This window comes from Sus scrofa, chromosome Y (assembly GCF_000003025.6).
Source record: "Sus scrofa isolate TJ Tabasco breed Duroc chromosome Y, Sscrofa11.1, whole genome shotgun sequence".
In the NCBI taxonomy this organism is placed as follows: domain Eukaryota; kingdom Metazoa; phylum Chordata; class Mammalia; order Artiodactyla; family Suidae; genus Sus; species Sus scrofa.
In genome coordinates this window covers 7,658,924-7,683,854 of record NC_010462.3, presented here as the reverse complement: position 1 = coordinate 7,683,854, position 24,931 = coordinate 7,658,924, and the positions used below count along the sequence as shown (strand labels likewise).

General features: G+C 51.6%; 1 protein-coding gene across 1 annotated transcript in view; it reads right to left on the bottom strand.

Moving 5' to 3' along the window:
* Positions 1-22,580, bottom strand: part of XG (Xg blood group) — a 29,840-nt gene extending 7,260 nt beyond the window's left edge. The window contains exons 1-11 of the mRNA XM_021080962.1: positions 22,357-22,580; positions 21,249-21,328; positions 20,501-20,524; positions 18,229-18,291; positions 17,337-17,399; positions 14,353-14,415; positions 11,992-12,054; positions 7,654-7,713; positions 4,128-4,169; positions 2,969-3,004; positions 704-820 (exon numbers count right to left, since the gene is read on the bottom strand). Of these exons, the coding sequence (XP_020936621.1) occupies positions 704-820; positions 2,969-3,004; positions 4,128-4,169; positions 7,654-7,713; positions 11,992-12,054; positions 14,353-14,415; positions 17,337-17,399; positions 18,229-18,291; positions 20,501-20,524; positions 21,249-21,328; positions 22,357-22,580 (835 nt within the window). The remainder of the gene's footprint in view (positions 1-703; positions 821-2,968; positions 3,005-4,127; positions 4,170-7,653; positions 7,714-11,991; positions 12,055-14,352; positions 14,416-17,336; positions 17,400-18,228; positions 18,292-20,500; positions 20,525-21,248; positions 21,329-22,356) is intronic.

Below are 24,931 nucleotides of genomic sequence, written 5' to 3'. Positions count from 1 at the left end.
CACGGCCAAGGTCAAGCCAGATCCTTAACCCACTGAGCGAGGCCAGGGATGGAACCTGTATCCTCGCAGACACCATGTTGGGTTTGTAACCTGCTGAGCCACAGTGGGAACTAGATTTTTCATTTTAAGAACAAATTTCCTAGATTCGTACGATTCATGTGAGGATATGCTTATCGGAGGTAAGTTGTCTTCATCGTTGTCTTTCTATTTTATTAAAAAAAATCTTTATTGACGCATCATTGATGGAGAGTATTATATTAGTTTCATGCTTACAACACAGTGATTCAATACTTTTATAGATTATAATCCATTTATAGTTAGTATAAAACGTCTGCTGTATTCCCTCTGCTGTACAATAGATCCTTGTAGCTTATTTACTTGTACATAGTAATTTGTGTGTGTGTGTGTCTCTCTCTTTTTTTTTTTTTTTTTTTTGGCTGCACCTGGAAGTGGAAGTTCCTGGGCCAGGAATCGAACCTGCACCACAGCAGCAACCTGAGCCGCTGCAGTAAAGCAGCATCCTTAACCCACTATGCCACCAGGGAACTCCCAGTACTTCGTATCTCTTACCCCCACGTCCCATCTTGCCCCACCCCACCAGCTACGGGGAGGTTGTCTTCCTCATCTGTCCGTCCCTGTCTGTTTTGTTACCTGCCTTCTGTTTTTGACACCTAAGGAAGATAAAATCGGGAGCCAAACTTGCCATTTGTCCGGAAACAGTTCCTCCTCCGGTTATACTGGAAATAGCTGGCCGCCGCCCCCACCAGCGTCACCACCACCACGGACACTATGGGAGAAACGATTTTCGCTATCGTGTTGCCTGCAGGAGCAAGAAAAGCAAGGTGGTCTGAGAAAAACATGGCAGCAGGAACACCCGTGTATTGTAAATAACGCTGCGGTCACATGCCTCACTCTCCCTGCCCTCCGCGGCACGGAAAAATGAGCAGATTTCACACAAGAGCCCTGAGGAAGGGATGCTGCTTTTACCCAAGTGGGGCTCAGGACCCACATCTTCTCCGCCAAGAGCATCCTACAGTGTCGTACGGGAGACAGGCTTAATATGGTTTTTGTCCCCATTTATTTGGATAAATGTGTATCCTTTTGGATGTCAAATGGTTACTCATGCCAAAAAAAAACCCCAATGAACCAAAAATGCCCCCACAGGCATGCCCTCCAAGCACACTAGGACTCGGGACATAAGCCCTAAGGGAAGAGTTGGTTTTCCCGCACAGAGATCACGGTGGGGAAGCGTGGTGTTGCAAAATTCAGTGTGTCCCCATCCTACGTCTGCTCTGGCTACATTCCCAACGTGTCAGGGGAGATGGATAAACGGCCCCGCTGTGGATGTGGCTCCCGTGATGTTCGGGAGAACGTTGCCAGGGAACCCAGGGATCTGTCGGTCCCTGATGACTCTGTCTCACCTTGTCCCCTGCTGGACCCTGATCTCCAGGGCTCCCCTCCCCTGGTCCAGACCCTCTCACTGCAGAGGGTGGCTGTCCCCACTGGGAAGTGGGGCCCAGGTCTGCATCCTCAGAATCGGGGCTCTGGCCAACAGAACACGGCTGCCTGTTTTTTAGTGCCTTTTGAATGTCTATTAGCATGGTTACTTGCTTTGTTATTCTCACAATCTTCTGAGAGTAGGAGGGAATCGAAGGCTGACTCACTTAACCCGCCTCCTCCTCCTCGTCCTGCCACAATCCGAATCCTAAGACATGCTGGTTGTTATACGTCATGATGGTTTGGGCTCTTTTGTTACACGGCACAGCTCACGGATACACCTCTTTCCTCTCGGCCATCCCACACAAATGAATCACATCACCCCAGTGGTAACGACCCAGTGACCTTCTCAGCTCACCTCTTCTCCCCACCGCCACGGTCTACACCCTAATTTAGCTCCCCATCCTGTCCAGTCTGGGAACAAAAAGGGCCTCAGGGCTGATCTTCATGATGCTCAGCTGGTCCTCTGATCCACGCATCACAGAGTGGAAATCGAGGCAGCCTCTTTCTAATTAAGCTTATAAAAAGTGAAGACACACCCACGGTTCACGAACCATATCTGGCCAGTCTCCAGTGTAGCCTCCACCCCCCCCCATCACACGCCACAAACGACTGGTGTTCCTGGGGACACACCCAGCCTGACCCAGCTCAGCATCTCTCTCTGCTGTCCTGGCTGCACCCCCCACTCATCCTTTAGCCCCTGCCTTCAAGACGGTCCTTCCAAGAGCAGACTTATTGCCTCTAGCCTGGTCCAGGATGGGTCCCTCTGTCCCACCGTGGGACCTCATCAAACGGAGTGTCAGACCTGGATTCTTGCCTTGGGTGCACCCCTCCTTCCCCACCTGCTGCCTCTGAGAAGAAAAGCATCTGTGCCATTCGCAGGAAGGCCCACAGCCTGGGGACCCTCAGGGTGGGAAAGGCCCCCCCATCCCTTTCTTCTCCTGAAGCATCAGTGGCTCCTGCAAGCCTCACAGTCAGGCAGGCAGAAACGCTGCATCGCCAAGAGGCTGGACCCCATCTTTCCAGCGACACAGGATGAAAGCCCACCTTCCCGACTCCACCTTCCCCTCCTTGGCCTGCGATGGGGCCGGCAGTGCCCTCTGGGGGCTTCTGCAGGGCTGGATGCCACGACAACCCCTCTCCTCTGCTTCGTGGCTGCCTGGCAGCAGTGGTCAGTGACAGACACCACTGGTGAGACAGTGGCAGGTCCAAGAGCCCCAGCCCTGCTCTCAGAGCCCCCAGGCATCTTCCAGCCTTGGGACAGTCCTGGACTCTCCTCCACTGACCCCCACGGAAGGAGCCCCAACCTGCAGAATGGATGCATTTGTCGGGAGCTTCCTAAGCAGCCTAGCAAGAGTGGACCTTCATGGAGGTCCTTGGGTTGACATGATAACACGTCTACACTGCCGCTGCCACGGTGACATGGAGAGCTCCTCCTAGAAGGGGTCGGGCGGGCTGCCCTGGGCGTTACCTTGTGGGTTCCCGTACGTGGAGTAGTCGCCCCCACCTGGAAGGGCAGAAGCACACCATCATGAGTTTATTCGGAAGAGCTGGTCCGTTACCTTCTGCAGCCAGACACATGGCACGCCGGGGACGCGGCCACGAGCAGGGCAGACGAAAACCTCTGTGCCCACGAGCTGACCTCCCGGCAGGGAGGTGGGCACGGGCAGTGCTGAGAGGCAGGTGCGGGTGCTACGTCTAAGGGGGCAGTAGGACAGGTGACGAGGGCAGAAGGGATGTGGCTCTCACCTCAGGGCTCAGGGGATATGCACATGTGCACACACATGCAACACACACACACATGTCCACACACAATATGCACACGTGTGACACGTGTCCACGCACACACACATGCAACACATGCTCACACCCACACACATGCAACACACATGCACCCACGCCCACAATGTGCGTGCACACGCAACATGCAAGCATCTGCCCATACCCACACATATGCACACACGTGCAACACACACACCAGCGTACACATCCATGCACACCCGTGCAATTTATGCACAGCCCACAATATGCATCCAAGTGCAACATACAAGCAGATGCCCATGTCCACACAACCACACACACGTACAAACATGCATCTAGGCATCCACGTGGACATGGACACAGACACGTACACACTTCTCCACACACACATGCACAATACACAACCACATGTGTACACATGAACATGCAAGAGCCACACACAGATACACACGTGCACACATCCACACGCACACCACAAGCAAAGGCACATGCACACATGCATGGATGCACAAGGCAAGGCACATGCATACACTTGTGAGCTCATGTCTGCTTGTTTACAAACGTGTGCACGAGTGTACACCCAGCCATGCGCCTGTGTGCACAGGCAGGCACGTGCATCTATACACACGTATGCACACAGTAACGTGTGGAAGCAGGCTTTCATTCCTGAAAGGATTTCAATTTGCCCCCATGCAAAACCCATCCCCGAGCCTCGGTGACAACTGAGGACAGAAATTAGGGACCCAAGCGGCCGGGGAACTGCGGCGCAGGACCCACAGGACACGCCTCCCAGCAGTGCCTCCACGGGTGTTAAGTTCTCTAGAAGGACAATTTGTCCTCATGCAGCCTCTAAGAAACAACTGCGTTACCGTAATTACTCCCATGTGGGCCAGGTCTGTACCGCCCTCCTCCTGCAGGACAGAGAAGCCACAGGAAACGCAAGATCAGCCTCAGGACATCTCAGCAACATGTCCAAACGCAGCGCCACCAGGAATGTGGGCACCCCACCCCGCAGAGGCCGTGGAAGCCTGCAAAGACCGCATCCACTGTCCCCCAGCTGAGGGAAGGGGCAGGGGCACCCCAGGGCGTCCCCTGACCACGCAGAGCTGGGGCAAGTGCCTGCAGAGCCAGCACGGTCTGCTAACTCAGGCAGGAGAGGACACTGAAGCCGCATTACCAAAGCGGGAGCTCGCCCGAAGCTGGTCCAAACCCGCTTCCCGTTCAGTCAGGGAAAGCCCAGCCCCTGAGGCGAAGCCCACAGAAATGAAGATAATGAACAGGCATCTCAGCTAATGAGAAATAAAGCAGGAGTTCCCGCGTGGTGCAGTGGGCTAAGAATCTGACTGCAGAGGCTTGGGTCACGGCGGGAGGGGGGATTTGATCCCTGGCCTGGTGCAGGGGTTAAAGGATCCGGCGTTGCCCCAGCTGTGGCTCAGATTCAGTTCCTAGCCCAGAAACTTCCACGTGCTGTAGGTGAGGCCACATAAAAGAAAGTATTTTCTGTCTTTATAGGGCTGCACCTGCAGCATGTGGAAGTTCCCAGGCTAGGTAGGGGGTGACTTGGAGCTGCAGCTGCCGGTCTACACCACAGCCACAGCAACGTGGGATCATTAACCCACTGAGAGAGCCCAGGAATTGAACCTGAGTCCTCGTGGATACTAGCTGGCTTCTTAACCTACTGAGCCACCGTGAGGACTCCCCACATAACACTTTTTAAAAAGAAATAAGATTTCCTTCTTACGTCTAAAGAGCAATTTTCAAACACAGCTTTAGGATGAAAACAAGACACATGGTGCTAAGTTGATTCATTTTGAAGCAAAATAGCTTACGTGGTATTATTTAAATATCGAGGGGGCATTTAATAAAAAGGCCTCTTTTTTAATAAATTCACTTTATTACATTCGTTTCCTCTGAGACACAAGGTCCCATTGTGGCTCAGACGAAGCAAATCTGACCAGTGTCCATGAGGACCCAGGTTCGATCCCTGGCCTCGCTCAGTGGGTTAAGGATCCAGAGTTGCTGTGAGCTGTAGTGTAACTTGCAGATGCGGCTCAGATCCTGTGTTGCTGTGGCTGTGGTATAGACCTGTGGCTGTGGTGTAGACCACTGGCTACAGCTCCGATTGGATCCCTAGCCTGGGACCCTCCATGTACCTTGGGTGTGGTCCTAAAAAAAAGACAAAAAATAAAATAAAAGTAAAAGTCCTCTTTCGAGGGGACACAGGTTTTTATGCACCAAATTATGTTGCCATGAAATTATATATTGAAGCGCTGGCCCCCAGGTCTCAGAATGTAACTGTGTTAGGAGACGGGTCTTTCAAGAGGGGATGAATGCAGGTAGCTGAGGTCACGAGGGGGATCCTGATCCCCCAGGACGGGGGTCCTTAGACGAAGAGGAGGTCAGGACCCAGACACACACAGAGGGACGGCCCTGTGAGGACACAGGGAGGAGACGGCCGTCGAGCCGCCCAGGAGAGAGGCCTCGGGAGGGACCCGCCCTGCCCGCCCCGGGGGCTCAGGCGCCAGCCTCCAGGACCGGGAGGAATCACGCCTGGTGTGGAAGCCACCCCGTCTGGGGTATTCGCTGCGTGGTCCCGAGCTGACTCATGCAGCGCGTGTTAGGGAAACCAGCCGCTGACAGCCAGCCCTTGGAAAGATGCGTCGTAAAACATTTTCTCCACTTTACAAGGAGCAGACAGCCCTCGGGCACAGCCGCCGGGCAGGCAGAGATTAGCCCTGTGCCTCCTTCCTAAGGAAGGATCACGCCAGACACGTCGTGCCATCAGCAGGGAGAAGCTGGCTGCCTCCGCCAGCCTCTGCGTGACCCCAAACCTCACTGCTAAGCTCAGAGCCGACTCACAGCCTCATCCAGGTGGACCCAGACCACACATGGGTGTGTCTTTTCCAAAGCCTGCCGTGCAAATAAACGCGGCACGATCCCACACTCTGCCTTGGCCCCTGCATGAAATAGAGGAACCTCAAGCCAAAGGACAGCTGGCCAGGAGTGCCCTTTGTGGCGCAGCGGAAACAAATCTGTCTAGGAACCGTGAGGTTGTGGGTTCGCTCCCTGGCCTCGCTCAGTGGGTTAAGGATCTGGCGTTGCCGTGAGCTGTGATGTAGGTCGCAGATGCGGCTTGGATCCCTTGTGGCTGTGTCTGTGGTGTAGGCTGGCAGGTGCAGCTCCGATGTGACCTCTAGCCTGGGAACGTCCATATGCCACAGGTGCGGCCCTAAAAAGCAAAAACAAAAAGCAAAAAAAAAACCCCAAAAAACAAGGGATAGTTGGTCACCTCACGGAAGGTGTTCAAAACTTGACAAATGGCAAACGGAAAAAGAAGAACACTCTGCATATGCGTGGATGGATTGGGGGGGGGACAAAAGCGCCAAACTTCCAGCTACAAAATGATGATGTCCTGGGCACGGCCTGTCTGGCACGGGGCTCAATGTTAATAACACTGGGATGTTTGAAAGTTGCTAAGAGAGTCGATCTTAAAAGGTCTCATCTCGGAGTTCCCTGGCGGCCCAGGGGTTAAGCACTTGGCATTATGGAGTTCCCTTTGCAGCTCAGCAGGTTAAGAACCGGTCATAGTGTCCACGAGGATGCAGACCCCTGGCTCCACTCCGTGGGTTAAGGATCTGGTGTCGATGCAAGGACAGCATAGGTCGCAGACGCGGCTTGGATCCAGTGCTGCTGTGGCTGTGGTGTAGACCGGCAGCTGCAGCTCCGATTCGACCCCTAGCCTGGGAACTTCCATATGCCGCAGGTGCAGACCTAAAAAAATAAAATAAAATAAAGATTCCAAGATCCACAGATGGCTTTGAGAAAAGCTGGGTCTAGACAGCAAGCTGTTTATCGCTGCTGTGGAAGGTTCTTTTCCTTCTTGGCAGAATCCACTATCCTAACAAAGAACCCAAATTCCTGGGGTGAGCCTCGTAGCCCATTGCTCTGTTTCTTGTTACCTGGACACAGGTATGCAGGAAGCCCCTGCCCTCCTGGAGGACAGAGCGAGGCCCAGCAGAGGGTCAGCAGCCAGGGCTCAGAAGAGAAGCAGCAGCACAGAGACCTCCAACACCCGAGACCCCAGCAGGACGACACGAGGGAGAAGAAATCTGGCACCCGGACGAGTTCCCATGGTGGCTCCGCGTGTGAAGAACCCGACACAGTGGCCGTGGGGATGCGGGTTCGATCCCTGGCCTCGCTCAGTGGGTTAAGGTCCGGTGTGGCTGTGGCTGTGGCTGTGGCTGTGGCATAGACCTGCAGCTGCAGCTCCGATTCCACCCCTAAACGGGGAACTTCCCTATGCCTTGGGTTCGGCCCTAACAAGAAAAAAACCTGGGAGCCCCAGAAATGCCCCCCCAGCTCCACCACCCCCACGAGCCCCGGTGCTGGGTGTACCGGATGGGTTTCCGTAGCCGCCGTGACTGGGGTGGTAGCCGCCGCCGCCGCCACCGCCTCCTGCGGGAGAGAAGATGGGTGTGAGAGGCTCTGAGCCGTGGAGTTTGGGTTCCAGCCAGTGTCCGCCCAGGGACGTGGGCCATGGCACAAAGCCAGGCCTGAGAGTCACCCCAAAGAGAGGAGAGCCCCATGGGGCAAAGATCGGGGCCTGGGGGATGCTCACAGGAGGCTCCCCACCAAAGTCACGGCTTCGGGGCGGGAAAGCTCAGCCACCGGGAGCCCGAAGAAAGTCCTGTGCCTTCAGAAAACACGCACGCCCCCGAGGGCTCCGAGTAAATGCTGACTCGTCCCTGCTGCAGACACCCAGGTAGGGTCACCTCCGCGAGAAGGATGACCAGGCACGCAATCCCCACCGTAAACATTCTTTTCTTTTCTTTTTCCATTGTTTGTGTATTTTGTGATGCATTTATTTGTTTTTATTAAAGGATAACTGATTTTCAATGTTATCATCAATGTTATTTTGAGTGTGTGTGTCTTTTTAGGGCTGCACCTGCGGCATATAGAGGTTCCCAGGCCAGGGGTTGAATCGGAGCTGTAGCTGCCGGCCTGTGCCACAGTCAGAGCAACGTGGAATCCGAACCACATCTGCAACCTACACCACAGCTCATGGCAATGCCGGATCCTTCACCCACTGAGCGAGGCCAGGGATCGAACCCGTGAGCTCATGGTTCCTAGCTGGATTCATTTCCACTGCACCATGACGGGAACTCCTGGTCGATGTTCTTTATTAAACATTCAGCAAGAGTTCCCTGTGGCTCAGAGGGTGAAGGATTTGGCGTTGTCACTGCTGTGGCTCTCGTGACAGCTGGGGCACGGGTTCAATCCCTAGATCGGGATCTTATGCATGCCATGGGTGCTGCCAAAAAACGAACAAATAAAAAAACAGAGGGCAGGCACTTTTCCTTTTCCCTGATGGTTATTGCTGTCCCTTGAAGACCAATTGTGTCTTCAAGGTCTTTAAGCCTCACAGAAGAGTCAGACGGGGAGAGACAAACATCCCATGAAATCAGTTCTACGTGGAATCTTAAAAAGAAACAAAGGATGCACAGGAACTGATTCATAGAACAGAAACAGACTCACAGACTGATAAACTTAGAGTCAACAAAGGGGACAGGTGGGGGCAGGGAGGGACAGGGGGGCGGGGGGGTGGGGTTGGCAGGTGCACCCTGAGGTCTATGGAGTGGCGGGCCAATGAGCAGCACAGGGAGCGCTCCCCAGGATTCTGTGCTCATCTCTGTGGGAAAAGAAGCTGAGAGAACGGCTGTGTGGACATGGGTCCCTGAGTCCCTTTGTTGCCCAGCACAAAGGATCACACCTCCACCTCAATAAGCCTTGAAAAAAATGAAAGAAAATCAGAGGAAAGATGAGTGGACGCCACACGCTTGCCTGGGTGATGACTCTTTCCCTGGGGAAGGAGTGGGGGCCAAGCCTCCGAGCTCTTCCCCAACGAAAGTCGCAGGACGAAAGAAGCCAGAAACCTCAACTGCTGGAAAACAAAGCCCCGCGGTCTCCCCTCCCCTCCGGCGCCCAGGCACGGGGGCGTCTCCCGCACCCCGGTCCATACGGCTCCGTGCAGAGCAGAGCGTGTCTGCAGCTGGTCACACGCCAATTAGACGGGGGACACCCCACAAGTTTCAGAATAGCTATACGTGAGTGCAAACGTATATATGCACATATAGAGATTGACTGACGTGTAGTGATACATATACACACAGAGAAAAGTTTGTGTGTATATATAAAGGGATATAAACATATAAAGCATATACATCTAGAAAGCTATGGATATGAACACACGTAAAGCTAATTATTCATACACATGTATAGAGAGATGCACATACAATTACATATATACACACGCACACAGAGAAGCCTCTATGTGTATACGTATAAAGGGATATAAACATATAAAGATCTATACACATACATCAAGATAGGAACACATATAAAGGTATTTATATACACACATGTATAGATAGATAAACATGTAATGATATATCCACACACAGAAGTATATGTGTGTAAATACAGAAAGGCATATATTTTTATATAATAATTTTATGTGTAAATACATACAGGTATATATTTTTATATAATAATTTTATGTGTAAATACAGAAAGGTATATATTTTTATATAATAATTTTATGTGTAAATACATGCAGGCATATATTTTTATAAAATAATTTTATGTGTAATTGCATGCAGGTATATATTTTTATATAATAATTTTATGTGTAAATACAGAAAGGTATATATTTTTATATAATAATTTTATGTGTAATTACATGCAGGTATATATTTTTATATAACAATTTTATGTGTAAATACAGAAAGGTATACATTTAAGATATACAATACCTATATAAAGATGTAGACATGAACACATATCAATGTATTTATACACACACATATCTAGATAGAGACACAATGATACATACACAGAAAAAGGTGTGTGTGTGTGTGTGTATAAAGGTATATTTGAAGGTACATAAACCTATGAGGATACATAACATACATAAAGATATAGATATGCGCACATATAAAGGTGTTTACTCATGTAACTATCTACTTATATAAAGATATAAATACACATATAAAGAGGTACGTACACACACATATGGAGTTATACACGTCTGTGCCTCTATGAAGCTAGAAGACACACGTACACATGCATATCAAAAGGTATACACCTTATGTAATTTTATAAAAATGTTCTCATGTGTTTTAGATTTTATACACGTGGACAAACACATGGATTAACATGCATAAACCTACAGAAAGCTGTGTGTACCCAAGCATACGTAAAAAGATATGTATAGAAACACACATAGGCGTTCCCGTTGTGGCACAGTGGTTAACGAATCCGACTAGGAACCATGGGGGTGCGGGTTCGATCCCTGGCCTTGCTCAGTGGGTTAAGGGTCCGGCGTTGCCGGGAGCTGTGGTGTAGGTTGTGGATGCGGCTCGGATCCTGCATTGTGGTGGCTCTGGCGTAGGCCGGTGGCTACAGCTCCGATTCGACCCCTAGCCTGGGAACCTCCATATGCCGCGGGTGCAGCCCTAAAAAAGGAGAAAAGACAAAAAAAAAAAAAAGAAAGAAACACACACGTATACACAAAGGATGTATATGTGTGTCCATACATTTATAAAGGTACACGTATGCATAGGTATATACACACACTATGAAAGTACCATGCATCATGCTATCTACATATATAGAGAGAAAGATACCTGCGGGTGTGTTTGTATAAATACATAATATATACATACTTGTGTGAGGCTATATGGATAAACTATATATACACAAATACAAAGATACAGAGAGGAGACTAGATTTGTAAGTGTTGTCGCTCCCAAAAAAGAAACGGTAATTAGGAGACAAGACAGAGTCGGTAGCAAAGGCCACAGTGGGAGTCACACTGCCAGGGAGAAGCGCCTCGGCTAAGCGTCTGGACCTGTGACACCCCCCTCATCTTATACGGCCACTGTATCACCGTGAAAATGCATTTGAAAAACGCTTCACCCACAGAGCTGCACCTGCAAAGGTCAGTACAGACCCAGTATCTACGTAAAGATGCACAGGTACAGCCTCGCCTCTTTGGTGACCATACGTTTTTCAAAGTCTGTGAGGCGTGTGCTGAAATTGGGTTGTGATGATGGCTGTGCAACTACAAATATTATAAAATGTAAAACAATTAAAAACAGGAGTTGTCTCGGAGGCTCAGCGGAAACGAACCTAACGCGTATCCATGAGGACACGGGTTCGATCGCTGGCCTCGCCCCGTGGGTGAAGGATCCGGCGTTGCCATGAGCCATGGTGCCGGTCTCAGCGGCAGCTCCAATTCACTACCCCTAGCCCGGGAACTTCCCCCTGCCGCAGGTCCCTCCATAAAAAGACATAAAATAAAAATAAAGGCTTTCAAACGTGATGACTAAAAAAGAGGCACAGGTCTGTAAAGCCACATAAAGATGTGCACGTGTAAAGGAACCGGTGTACACAGCTTCTCTCTCTCTCTCTCTCTCTCTCTCTCTCTCACACACACACACACACACACACACACACACACACACACACACGTATAGAGACCACACTAGCTTCTAAATGGAACTGGACTCTGTCCCACGGCACCTTCATCCACCTGACAAGCCCGGGGTGGACAGACACAGGGACCCCCCCATCCCGTGCAGGGCTGAGGGGCGAGCCTGCACCCCAGTTTCCACGCAGGGCCACAGCCTCTCCCAGACCCTGTCCCGTCAGGTCACAGACGCCCCCATGTACCTGCAGGCGGCCTGGGCCTGGGCGGGTATCGGCCGTCATTGAGGTCCCTGTCACTCAGGAAACCTGCGGACAGAGCACAGGACATCCCAAGACGCTGAGCTGAGGGCCCCCTTTACACCCCAGCCTGTGGGAAGGGGCACGGGGACAGTCTATGACAGTGGGGTCCTGGAGAGGTGCCGGGGGCCAGACGCCAGGGGTCTGCGGGGAAGCCACCAGCCCGGGAAGGGCCATTGGTGAGACAGACCCCAGGCCACCTGAGCGTTTAGAGGAACTGCCAGCCGGGGAGGAAGGAAGCCAGGCCCTTCCGCTCTCGGACCCCCAGGCCCTCCAGCCTCAGCTCCACCCCCCACTGCCAGATGCTCTCCAGCCTGAGTGGGGCCCCCATTTTCCACACCACGCTTTGCTCCTCCCATGTGCTGGAGTTCCCTCTGTGGGGCAGGGGGTTAAGAATCTGACTGCAGTGGCTGGGGTAGCTGCAGAGGTGCAGGTTTGATCCCCAAGCCCTCACGATGGCTTAAAGGATCCAGTGTTGCCGCAGCTGCACCTCGGGTTCAGTCCCCAACCCAGGAACTTCCATAGGTCTCGGGTGTGGCCATAATAAAAAACGTAAGATGCAGAAGGCAGGCAGGGGTCCTTCTGCTTTCTCTCGGCCAGGATCACCGCCTTGGCGAGGCCTTCCCAGAGCCGCAGGGACCCCCAGGGAAGGGGTGTCATGGTGTGTCCTGCCCCCCAACACACGTTTGAGGCAGAACACACGGCAGCATCTTCAGGAAGGTAGATGAAGGCTTTGGAGAGCTTGAGAGATGCCTTTTGCTGTGTTGAAAGACACGTCTTGGAGTTCCCGTCATGGCTCCGTGGTAACGAACCTGACTAGTCTTCATGAGGACGTGGGTTCGATTCCTGGCCTCGCTCAGTGGGTGAAGGATCCGACGTTGCTGTGAGCTGTGGTGTAGGTCACAGAAGCGGCTTGGATCCTGTGTTGCTGTGGCTGTGGTGTAGACCAGCGGCTGCAGCTCCGATTCAACCCTTAGCCTGGGATCCTCCATATGCTGCAGGTGTGACCCTAAAATGATACAAACAAACAAATAAAGGCGTATGTCCTGAAACACCTTGGCACAGAGGACAGCTTTACGAGGGCCACTTAGGAACATCTTAGGGACACTGGAAAACACAAGACCAGAGCCTTTGGGGGGGGACTGTTGCAGCTTTCAAGCCAAGCCCAGAGTGGAGGGTTTGTGCCCCCCAGTGAAGGGACTTGGCACGACCCTTCTGTGGCCAAAATCGGCTAAGGATTTGATCTATACAGCATCTCCCCTGGGCCCTGTGCAGAAATTCCTGCCCACCTGTGTGGACCTTTCATTCTAAACAAGGAAAGAAATACAACACCTTCGCACGGCATTGCGTGTTGCAAAGCGTACCGTCATCTCGGGCTGCGGGGCCGAGGAACACAGGGAAAGGACCGGGGTTTAGGAGCCGGGAATCAGGGGTCGGGTCTCAGAGACGGAGACACCGCCCCTGAGCTGGAACCTGCACAGGGGAAACAGCGCTTGGCTTTTTCTGAAGCGTGTTGTGCACCCCAGGACTTCAAGGTTGGAGCGAAATCTCAAGAGGCTCGGCAGCAGCAGCAGAAACTCCCTGTTGCCACAGGAGCTGGGAATCTGGAGAGCCCAGCAGAGGTCAGCATGCCCCAGCGCCCACCTGTCTGCCCATGTGTCTGCCGGCATCTTGGACCTCCTGCGTTTGTCCCCTGGTCGCAAGGCAGCTTCCCTTCCCCAGAGGTCCTCTCCGTGGTGCGTGAATTCCCAACACCTCACTCAACCGTCACAGCAGGAACTCGGGCGCTGTGGCCCCCACCGGCTCTCACAAAGTGAACCAACACTCCGCAGAAGACCCAGATGGAAACAGCACCCCAGGAGACAGAGGCTCCCCTTCCTTGGTAACGGCGGCAAATGTCTTCGGAGCCCACTGCGTTCTTTTTTTCTTCTTATGGCCACACCCGAGGCCTATGGAGGGTCCCAGGCTAGGGGTCAAACAGAGCCGCACCTGCGACCTGCATCACAGCTGACGGCAACGCCAGATCCCTGAGCGAGGCCAGGGATTGCACCTGCACCCTCGTGGACGCTAGTCGGATTCCTAACCCCCTGAGCCACAAAGGCAACGCCTCTACTGCATCTTGTCTTCAGCCCCAAACAAAACCAAACAAAATGTGTTCTCTGTGAAGCGACCCCACCCAGGGGCTGCTGAGGAGCAGAAAGACTCCTGGTCAAAGACCCTCTGTATTTCCTCCCCTCTCCCCCAAGGACACGGGTCCGTGGAGCCCCTCCCACGCTTCCCGAGAGCATCGCCATACCCAGGACTCACCTCCGCTGTTGTCATAGGAGCCAGGCTGCGGGTGAACAGGGGGCTTTGGCCTTGGGTAGACATCTGTTGGAAAACAGCAAGAAGCTTTTAGGAAAAGAATGACTTCTTCTGTCACAGAAGCACCCACGCCATGAGAGGCCGACATACAACATGACATTCCGGCTTATTTGTATTTGCTCTTTATCGCATCCACGAATGCTCAAAATCCCCAAGCCTAAATAAAGCGTTCAAAGCCACCTGGAACAGACTCACAGACAGAGAAGAACAAGCTTATAGTTCCCAAAGGGGACAGGTGGGGGATGGGCTGGGGGTGTGGGGTTGGCAGGTGCACCCTGAGGTCTGTGGAATGACGGGCCAACGGGGGACCTGCCGTCCAGCACAGGGAACCCTCCCTACTATTCTGTAACAACCCCTATGGGAAAAGACTCTGAAAAACACTGTTTTCTAAAGGGATTAGAGGCTTAAATAGGAATGATCCGGTGACAGAGCCAATCAAAGAGAATGATGGCAATCCATGCACCCCAAATCACCCCCATGTTCACAGCAGCACAAGTCCCAGAAGCCAAGGAAACAACCCAAGTGTCCATCAGCAGATGAATGGATACAGAAGACGTGGTCCATAGACACAATGGAATATTACTCTGCCACGAAAAAGAATGAAGTCATGCCATTTGCAACAATGTGGATGCACCTAGAGATTCTTATACTAACTGAAGGAAGTCAGAAAGAGAAAGACAAATACCATATGAGAGCACCTATACGCGGAATCGGAATATGTGGAACCTGAGAAAAGGATACACATAACCTTCTCTGCAGAACAGAAACAGACTCACAGACTTTGAAGACAAACTTATGGTGACCAAGGGGGAGAGGTGGGGGTGTGGGATTGGCACACGCACGCTGAGGTCTATGGAATGACAGGCCCACAGGAGACTCTACCCCATCGTCTGTGGTCGTCTATGTGGGAAAAAGAATCTGACAAAGAATGGATGTGATTACGCTGTGATGATGCTTGTACACCTACAAATATAATGAAATTCCTTGAATTAAAAAAAAATTCTAGGAGTTCCCATCGTGGCGCAGTGGTTAACGAATCCGACTGGGAACCATGAGGTTGCGGGTTCGGTCCCTGCCCTTGCTCAGTGGTTTAAGGATCCGGCGTTGCCGTGAGCTGTGGTGTGGGTTGCAGATGCGGCTCGGATCCCGAGTTGCTGTGGCTCTGGTGTAGGCCGGTGGCTACAGCTCCGATTGGACCCCTAGCCTGGGAACCTCCATATGCCGCGGGAGTGGCCCTAGAAAAGGCAAAAAAGACAAAAAAAAAAAATTCTGAAAACATGGAAAGGGATCACTGAGCCACTTTGTGGTCCAGCAGAAATAATCACGACCTAGGAAATCAACTCTGTTACCATAAAAATTAAAAAAAAAAAATTAAAGCTGAGTCCGAGCTTGAAAACAAAGGCTGGAAAGCAACCCGCTTGGGAACACGGCAGCTGCCGGAGCCCTGAGTCACAAGGGGTTACTTCCCAGGCCTGTGGCTTGCCCCCCGCCCCACCCCCCACTCCCCAGGATGGGTGAGTCGCTCTGGTCCAGTGACTCATCTTGCAGGAGGCCTGGCATCGAAATGCCCTGGAGCCGCAGAGGAAAGAAGCCCTTGGGCACCTGTTTAAGGCACGTGCTCCCAAACAGTCTGCAGGGAGGAAACTTCTCACGGGGCATTTCCACCCTCACCTCCTAGAGGAACAGGGCTCCATCGGACAGTAACTTGTTAGAAAGGCTGGGAGGAGTATTTGCAAGAAACAAAGCTGGGATGTTGCAACTGAAGGAAACAAAATGAAACATACTGACTTCATCATCCTCCAAGGATGGCTGTTAGTGTCCTGTGTTGCTGTTCAAGGCAACAGCTTCTTACAACCTCACTTCTGACTATCAAGACACTCCCACCCGCCAAGGAGATGAGCTTCCACCCATCGCAAAGCTTCCAGAAAGCTACCGAAAGCCCTTGCCTGGGTCAGCATCACCAGGCACTTCTGCCTGGTCCGATTTTAGGTCTTTAGAGTTGTTGGATTGCTTGGGACTTTATGGACTATTGGCCAACAGACATATATATTTTTTTCTTTTTAGGGCTGCACCTGCGGCATATGGAAGTTTCCGGGCTGTGGGATGAATCTAAGCTGCTGCTGCCACAGCAACACCGGATCTGAGATGCATCTGTGACCTGCACCACAGCTTGCAGCAACGCCGGATCCTGAACCCACTGTGCGAGGTCAGGGATCGAACCCGCATCCTCACAGACGCTCAGTCGGATTCTTAACCTGTTGTGCCACAACAGGAACTTCATTCTCCCACCTTTTTTTTAAAAAAAGAAATTTATGGGAGCAGTGCGTGCTAAGTTTTTTTAAACAACAAGAAACAGGATAGGACTTCCTATCGTGGCACAGTGGAAATGAATCCAGCAAGGAACCATGAGGTTGTGGGTTCCATCCCTGTCCTTGCTCAGTGGGTTAAGGATCTGGCGTTGCTGCGAGCTGTGGTGTAGGTCGCAGATGTGGCTCAGATCCGGCATTGCTGTGGCTGTGGTGTAGGCCAGCAGCTATAGCTCCAATTCGACCCCTAGCCTGGGAACCTCCATGTGCTGCCGGTGCAGCCCTAAAAACACAAACAAACAAAAACCCCCAAAAAACACAAAACACAAAGAAACAGGATAAAGGATATCACATGCACAGTGCAAGTGGGCTTTCTGGCATGGGACGTTATCAGAAATGCTGGAAACAGTGAGAAAAATAGTTTGTCCTCTAGCCTGATTAAAATGCCATCGCAATAATGTACCAGCTACACAATACAGAGTATTGTGTGAGTGTCTGAGCAACGAGGAAATAAAATAATTGGCATCGATGCACCTGCTCCCAGAGGAAAACTCCTAGTTGGAAAAAAATAAAGAGGGAGGTTTCATCAGAACCAATTTTGAAAGGAGTGAGCATTCTTACCTCCGCCGTTGCCAGGATGTCCAGGCCGGGGGGGATAGGGCGGCTTCGGCCTTGGGTAGATGTCTGTGTTTGGAAGAGAAAAACGTCCCTCCATGAGAAGCAGCCTCCAAAACAAAACCATCACTGCGATGGTAGGTTTCCCATCTTATTCACAGATGCTGGTCACAGGGTTACAGGGGACGACCGACCCACTAAAAATCACTTTGCAGCTAGAAATAAAGCCTCAGTCACAAGGACCTCCTGTGTAGCAAGCACAGGGCACTCTACTCAAGAGAGTGTAAAAACCTATATGGGAAAAGAGTCTGAAAAGGAAGGGGTGTGTGTGTGCGTGTGTGTATGCACCACTGTTTCACTTTGCCGTACGCCTGAAATCAACACAACTTTGGAAGTCAGCCCTACTCTGATAAATTCTTTTTAAAAAACTCAAAACTTAGGCGTTTCCATTGTGGCTCAGTGGTAATGAACCTGACTGGGATCCATGAGGATGGGCTCCCTCAGCGGGTTAAGGATCCGGCATTGCCGTGAGCTTCGGTGTAGGTCACAGATGGGGTTTGGATCCCGAGTTGCTGTGGCTGTGACATAGGCTGGCAGCTGTAGTTCTGATTTGACCCCTAGCTTGGGAGCCTCCATATGCCTGCAGGCGTGGCCCTAAAATGCAACAAACAAACAAACAAACAACCTCCCCCCCAAAAACAAAAACAAAAACAAAAAAACCTCTATCACAATAAGGCACCATGTCCAAAATACAGAGTATTGTCTGAGTCTCTGAGCAACGAGGAAATACAAAAATTGGCATCGATGCACCTGCTCCCAGAGGAAAACTCTTTTAGTTAAATAAGTAAGTAAATAAATAAAGGAAGAGGGAGATGTTGAAATGAGTGAGCACTCTTACCTCCGCTGTTGCCAGGATGCCCCGGCTGGGGGGGATAGGGCGGCTTCGGCTTTGGGTAGATGTCTGTGTTTGGAAGAGAAAAACGTCCCTCCATGAGAAGCAGCCTCCAAAACAAAACCATCATTGCGATGGTAGGTTTCCCATTTTATTCACAGATGCTGGTCACAGGGTTACAGCGGACGACCGACCCGCTAAAAATCACTTTGCAGCTAGAAATAAAGCCTCGGTCGCAAGACCTCCTGTGTAGCAAGCACAGGGCACTCTACTCAAGAGAGTGTAAAAACCTATATGGGAAAAGAGTCTGAAAAGGAAGGGGTGTGTGTGTGTGTGTGTGTGTGTGTGTGTGTGTGTGTGTGTGTGTGTGTGTGTGTGTGTGTGTGTGTGTGTGTGTGTGTGTGTGTGTGTGTGTGTATGCACCACTGTTTCACTTTGCCGTACGCCTGAAATCAACACAACTTTGCAAGTCAGCCCTACGCCAATAAAGTTTTTCTAAAAAGTCAAAATTTAGAACTTAAAGAAAAAAATACACACACACAACCATTTTTTCCTTGACGGTTCTTTTGTTGACACTGCTATGCAATGCCATTTGATTCTCATTAGTATTTCTCTCCATCTTTCCCCAAACATTATTTTCACCTTGTTTTGTAGCCTATAACTAATTTAAAAGTGCTTTTTCTAACCCTTGTCTTTTAACAGTCACTAAATCATTTTACCTCGACCGTAATTAGTGGTACGTTATCCCAACTAGTGTATTTTTTCCCCTTGTTTTCTTTTTTAAAAAGTGGTTTCCCTTATTTAGCGAATCAAAATTACTGTATTCTGCGTCTAATCAAGTTTCTTTTATTCTTCATTTGTCTCTGCTTACCTAAGTGTATTTTTTTATCAACTCTATTCTTCCTTTAATCAGGTTTGTTCTTCATTTTTTTCTATTTCCACAATCAAGTGTACTTTACTCTTCATTTCATCAGCTTTATTCTTCATGTAATCAGGTTTATTTTATTCTTTATTTTTCTCTGTTTAATTAATCAACTTTATTGTTCATTTAAACAAATGTACCTCAGCCACTATGGACAACAGTATGGAGGTACCTTAGAAAACTATGCATAGAACTACCAAAGGACCCAGAAACCCCACTCTTGGGCATATACCCAAACAAAACGTTCCTTAAAAAACACACATGCACCTGCATGTTCACTGCAGCCCTATTCACAATAGCCAAGACATGGAAACAACCCAAATGTCCATTAACAGATGATTGGATGAAGAACATACGGTCCATATACACAATGGAATACTACTCAGCCATAAAAAAGAACAAAATAATGCCATTTGCAGCAACAGGGATGGAACTAGAGACTCTCATACTAAGTGAAGTCAGTCAGAAAGAGAAAGACAGATACCATATGATATCAGTTGTATCTGGAGTCTAATATATGGCACAAATGAACCTTTCCACAGAAAAGAAAATCATGGACTTGGAGAACAGACTTGTGGTTGCCAAGAGGGAGAGGGAGGGGGAGGGACTGGGAATTGGAGATTAATAGATGCAAATGATTGCCTTTGGACCAGAGAAGCAATGCGATCCTGCTGCATGGCCCTGGGAACTATATCTGGTCACTTATGATGGAGCAGGATGGAGGATAATGTGAGAAAAAGAATGTATACGTGTATGTGTGACTGGGTCACCTTGCTGTACAGTAGAAAATGGACAGAACACTGCAAATCAGCTCTCATGGAAAAAATAAAAATCATTATACAAAAATAAAAAATAAAAAAATGTACCTTCATCTTCATTTAATCAAGTTTACTTTATTCTTCATTGTTCTCTCCTGAACAAAGGCAGGAATTACATACAATAAACTTGAGTGTGTGTGTTTCTCCTGGAATGCGTGTGTTCAGGTCTCTCGGGTCTTAAGGGAGTAGACTTGCTGGGTTATCAGGAAATTCTGTATGTAAACGTTCAGAGGAACCGCCAGACTGCGTTCCGCTGTGTCTCCACCCCTCCCATCCCCTCCAGTGACACACGAAGGGTCCCACAGGTGTCTGTATCCCTGCCAACACTTGTTATCTTCCACCGTTTGCTTCTAGCCGGCGCAGGAGGAATGCTGCCTCGCAGTGACCTTGTTTGCATTTCCGCAAGGACCAGGCTCCCTTTACCATCTGCCCATCCTTGGCCTGCTCCAGGAACCTCTAAACACCCTCGGGCATCCCTTCAAATACACCAGCTCCCGGCTACAGCCTCACTTTTGCCCGGGCAGGTATCGCCACTCACCTGAGCTCGGCTTCTTGGTGGGCTCTGGGGACAAAAAGAAAACAGAACATTCAATAAGCAGCCAGGATTGGTGTGCATCGCCGAGAAAGCATCGTTCATGCCCTAATTAAAAAATGAAGGCGTTCCTTTGAGGCGCAACAGGTTAAGGATGTGGTGTTTGTCACTGCAGCCGCTCAGGTGGTGGCTGTGGCGCGGGTTCGATCCCTGGCCCAGCACCATGCTGCAGGCATGGCAAAAAGAAAAGAAAATTTCAAGGCACAAATACGTGATAGGAGCACATCTCCATTGTGTATTCAGGGGCAAAAAATGACCAAAACTCCCTTAACAGGTATGCCCCCTGGTGTCCCCTGCAGCTATGCGGGGAATTAGGGTGTGAGGGGCAGAGAGTTCCTGAGTGGTCCGTTCAGCTCATTAGGAAATAAGTTTCAGCAAAGCCTTGCAGGAGGCAGTGGAGCGAGGTTTGGGACACAGGCCAGGTGATCGACTTGGGAGAGAGCAGCCAGGACAGGTGGTGGCCATAAAAGCCACCTGGGTTATGCTCAGAGCCCTGGCGGGGGACCACAGACCTGGGACGCAAGACTGAGCCCGCACCTGAGCATCCGTAGGATGGGGGGTTAGGGTCCATCTCCAGCAACGGGAGCTCTCAAGGCCCGGAGTTCGCAATCCTGACCCCACCCAAGCAACGCACAGCAGTTCCCGCCTCCCCCAGGCGCCCCCCTCCGCCTCCCGCAGACACGCGAGCACCTACCGGGGTCGTCGAGAGCATCAGCCAAATCAAAGTCGCCTTGACCTGTGGGAACACGCAGCGTGTCAGTCGCAGCAAGGGGGCTTGGTCAGAGCCCCTGGCGCCTGCGTCCACCCCCTGCCCTTTGCCCCGGCTGCCCTGACGTTGCCCCGCCTCAGGGCAAAGGTCAAGGCCACCCACTTGAACTCAGCAGGGGCCAATCAACGCCCACAGCCCGCCCCCAGACACACCCTCCCCGTTGCTTCGGCAAACCAACCTCTTGGCATTCCCGGCAAGCCGACGCCCCTGCCCAAAAAGATCTCGGAAGGAAAATGCCTGCATCTCTGTATTTTTTTATTTTATGGAAGCATCCCTGATTTACATATGGTGAGCCGCAGGTGTGCAGCAAAGGGATTCGGTTACACGTACCCATTTTTTTCAGGTCCTTTTCTTGCATAGGTTATTAAAAGATATCACAAAGAGTTCCCTCTGCAGTAAGTCCTTGATAATTTTATATATAAGAGTGTATATCTGGGAAGTTCCCCTCGTGGCTCAGTGGTTAGCGAATCCGACTAGGAACCATGAGGTTGCGTGTTCGATCCCCGGCCTCGCTCAGTGGGTTAAGGATCCGACATTGCCGTGAACTGTGGTGTTGGTTGCAGATGAGGCTCGGATCCCGTGTTGCTGTGGCTCTGGTGTAGGCTGGTGGCTACAGCTCTGATTCGACCCCTAGCCTGAGAACCTCCATATGCCGCGGGAGTAGCCCAAGAAATGGCAAAAAAGACCAAAAAACAGAGTGTATATCTGCTAACTCCAGACTCCTAACTGATCCCCTCTCCCCCCTCGGCAAGCACAGGTCTGATCTCTACGGCTGTGAGTCTGTTTCTGTTCTGCAGACCGGCTCATTTGTGCCCTATGTTAGATTCCGCCTGTGAGTGAGCTCATGTTTGCCTTTCTCGGTCTGATTTCCTTCACTTAGTGTGAGCATCTCCAGGGCCACCCATGTGGCTGCGGGCGGCATCGTTTCCGTCTTTTTTCCGGCATCCCCGTCTTCAAGAGGAGGGAGAAGATCCTACGGTCTCTGCGGCCACAAGCAACATGCGTAGATGTGTTGAGAAGCCAGGGAGCCCACGCATTCTGCAAACGTCTATGAGGGATGGTTCTGCGGGGCACACTGTTGGGTGCTGAGGATATGACCTTGAAGGACCCGAACGCCGCCTCCTGGTTCTTTAGGGACGAGACACACGTGAATACCCTTAAAGGTGGGGACAGGGTGCAGCGGGGAGCACAGGGCAGGGGCGGCAGGTCTATCTCTTGTGTGAGCAGACCTGGAGGTCTGCCTGGAGGAGGTGCCATGGGAGCCATTTGAAGATGGTTTCCTTACCAGGAGGCGTGAATGCAAATTGGGTTGAGGACCAGACCCAAAACTGGCCGCTCCCTCTCTGTGACATCCTGCCAGCCTTTCCCAAACATTTCAAACCAGGTCCCCCCCTCCCAGTGCTCAGAAATTCTGCCAACCCGGGCACGTTTTTCCTTTATTATTTATTTATTTTTTTCTGCTCTTTAGGGCCGCACCCGTGGCATATGGAGGTTCCCAGGCTAGGGGTCGAATGGGAGCTACAGCCGCCGGCCTACACCACAGCCACAGCAACGCCGGATCCGAGCCACATCTGTGACATACACCACAGCTCACAGCAACGCCGAGTCCTTGACGCACTGAGCGAGGCCAGGGATCGAACCTGCGTCCTCACAGATGCTAGCTGGGTTCTTAACCTGCTGGGCCACCACGGGAACTCCCTGAAAATACTATAAGGAAGTCTGGGATCTGGAGGGGGGTTGAGTCTGTTTTCCTGTTTTTTACTGGTTCTACCCAGGGAAAGGGAGTTGGGGGGGGTCGGGAGTGACGGCTTTGGGGGTGACGAGAATGTTTGGGAATCTATGGTGGTGATGGTTATACCACCTTGTGAATATGCTGCAAAAAAAAATCTCTAAACCATTAGCTTTCAAAGGTTAACAGGTGGCCTTTAGAAAGAGGAATCAGGCAGGCACCTGCTGTGTATCGAGTCCCAGTGCAAGCATCTTCAGGCCACATGGGGAGGCTGGCGTCCCCACCCTGCACGTGCCCCAGCCGAGGGACCTGGGTTTCCCGGAGCTTAAGGGCAACATCAGGTGTTGCACCTGGATCCCCCAGGAGCCCCCATCCCAGCCCGGGTACCAGAAGGATGCTGGGCAGGAATGGGGGACTCTGTGACCCTAGACCCTGGGGGTCCCCCCCACCCCAAATGGGCCTGGAGGTAGGTTGGACCCATCCTGCCTGGGCTCTGAGAAGCCACACGGCAGCCTCTGAGGCTGCTGGTCAGGGCACTCGGCCCCCAGCAGGTCCATCCTTCTTTGGGGAAGAAGCTGGCCCCTCTGTGCTCTGAGGCATCATCCAGGACCAGGGGACGGGAGGCAGCAGCGGCGCATAGAATCCGAGGACACCCCTCCCAAGGGTGTGGCCGAGCCTCGGACCCCTTCAGAGGGACAGACACGGGTACAGCCCCAACCCCATCCTCATAGCGCCCCGGCAGCTGCAGAATTGGCCTTCCAATCGCCTCCGGGGTGATTTATAGATGACTCAGGGGCCGCCCCAGGAGGTCCAGGGTCCCAACCACACCCAATAATCTCCTGCAACCAGCGCGTCTGCTCCCCCTCTGAGATGATCAAATCCTCTGTAATCTGTCTCCTCTCGGCCTCTCCCACATCCCTTGCCCCAGGGGTGGGCGGCACTTGGGCCCCGACCCCAGGGACCAGGGAGCCCTGCCAGGCCTGCCCCCAGCCCGTTAGGAGCTCCCGTCCCTTTCCGGAAGCCTCCTTCCGTGCAGAGAGGCTTCTGATGCATGAGGACAGGTCACGGAGGAAGCTGACCCCGGCTGTCACCGGTGGGGCACTCCTGGTGCCTCCCGATCGTGACTCAGAGCAGAAGGCTGCCCCTCCCCCACCCCGGCGCGGACACCATCCAGTGCAGCGGGCGAGGCTGGCATGGCTTGGGCCCCCTCTGCTCGCCAGGGGCGTTTCTGCTAAAACAGCGGAAGCCCCTCAGGCTTCACGTCCCGGCCCCTCCGGGAACAGTCTGGCTGGGAACATCACTCGGATTGAAGATGCTGGTTGACGGGCTTCCGTCTCAGGGGACATGGAGGGGACCTTGCAGCTCTCAGGACAAGTTGCTTCCATGAGCTTTATGTTCCACCCAGAGGGAAACCGAGCACGGCCCTGTGGGGCTCCTGGACGCAAAAGCCTACGTCCCCTCTTGCTTGTCGGGAAACGGGCCTCATTTATTCAGCCTCCTAAACGTTTCCCGGAGTGCAGACAGCGGCTAATCGGGAAAGGGAGGGGACGCCGAGACCAGGGAGGGGCCGTCAAGACACAACCCTGCACAAATCAACTCTACTTTTTTAAAACATCAACCATACTTTTATGCAAACGCTTGCACTTGGCGTGGATACGCCATGAGATCCTGCTGCACGGCACAGGGACCTGCTTCCAGTCCCTGAGGATAGAACATGATGGAGGATAAGGTGAGAACGAGAATATATATCGATCTGACGGGGTCGCTACGCGGTGCAGTCGAAACTGACAACACTGCCAAGCAAGCATAATGGAAAGAATAAAAATCCAAAAAATAAATAATCCCCTCTTTTAAAAAAAAATCAACGATAATTTTCAAA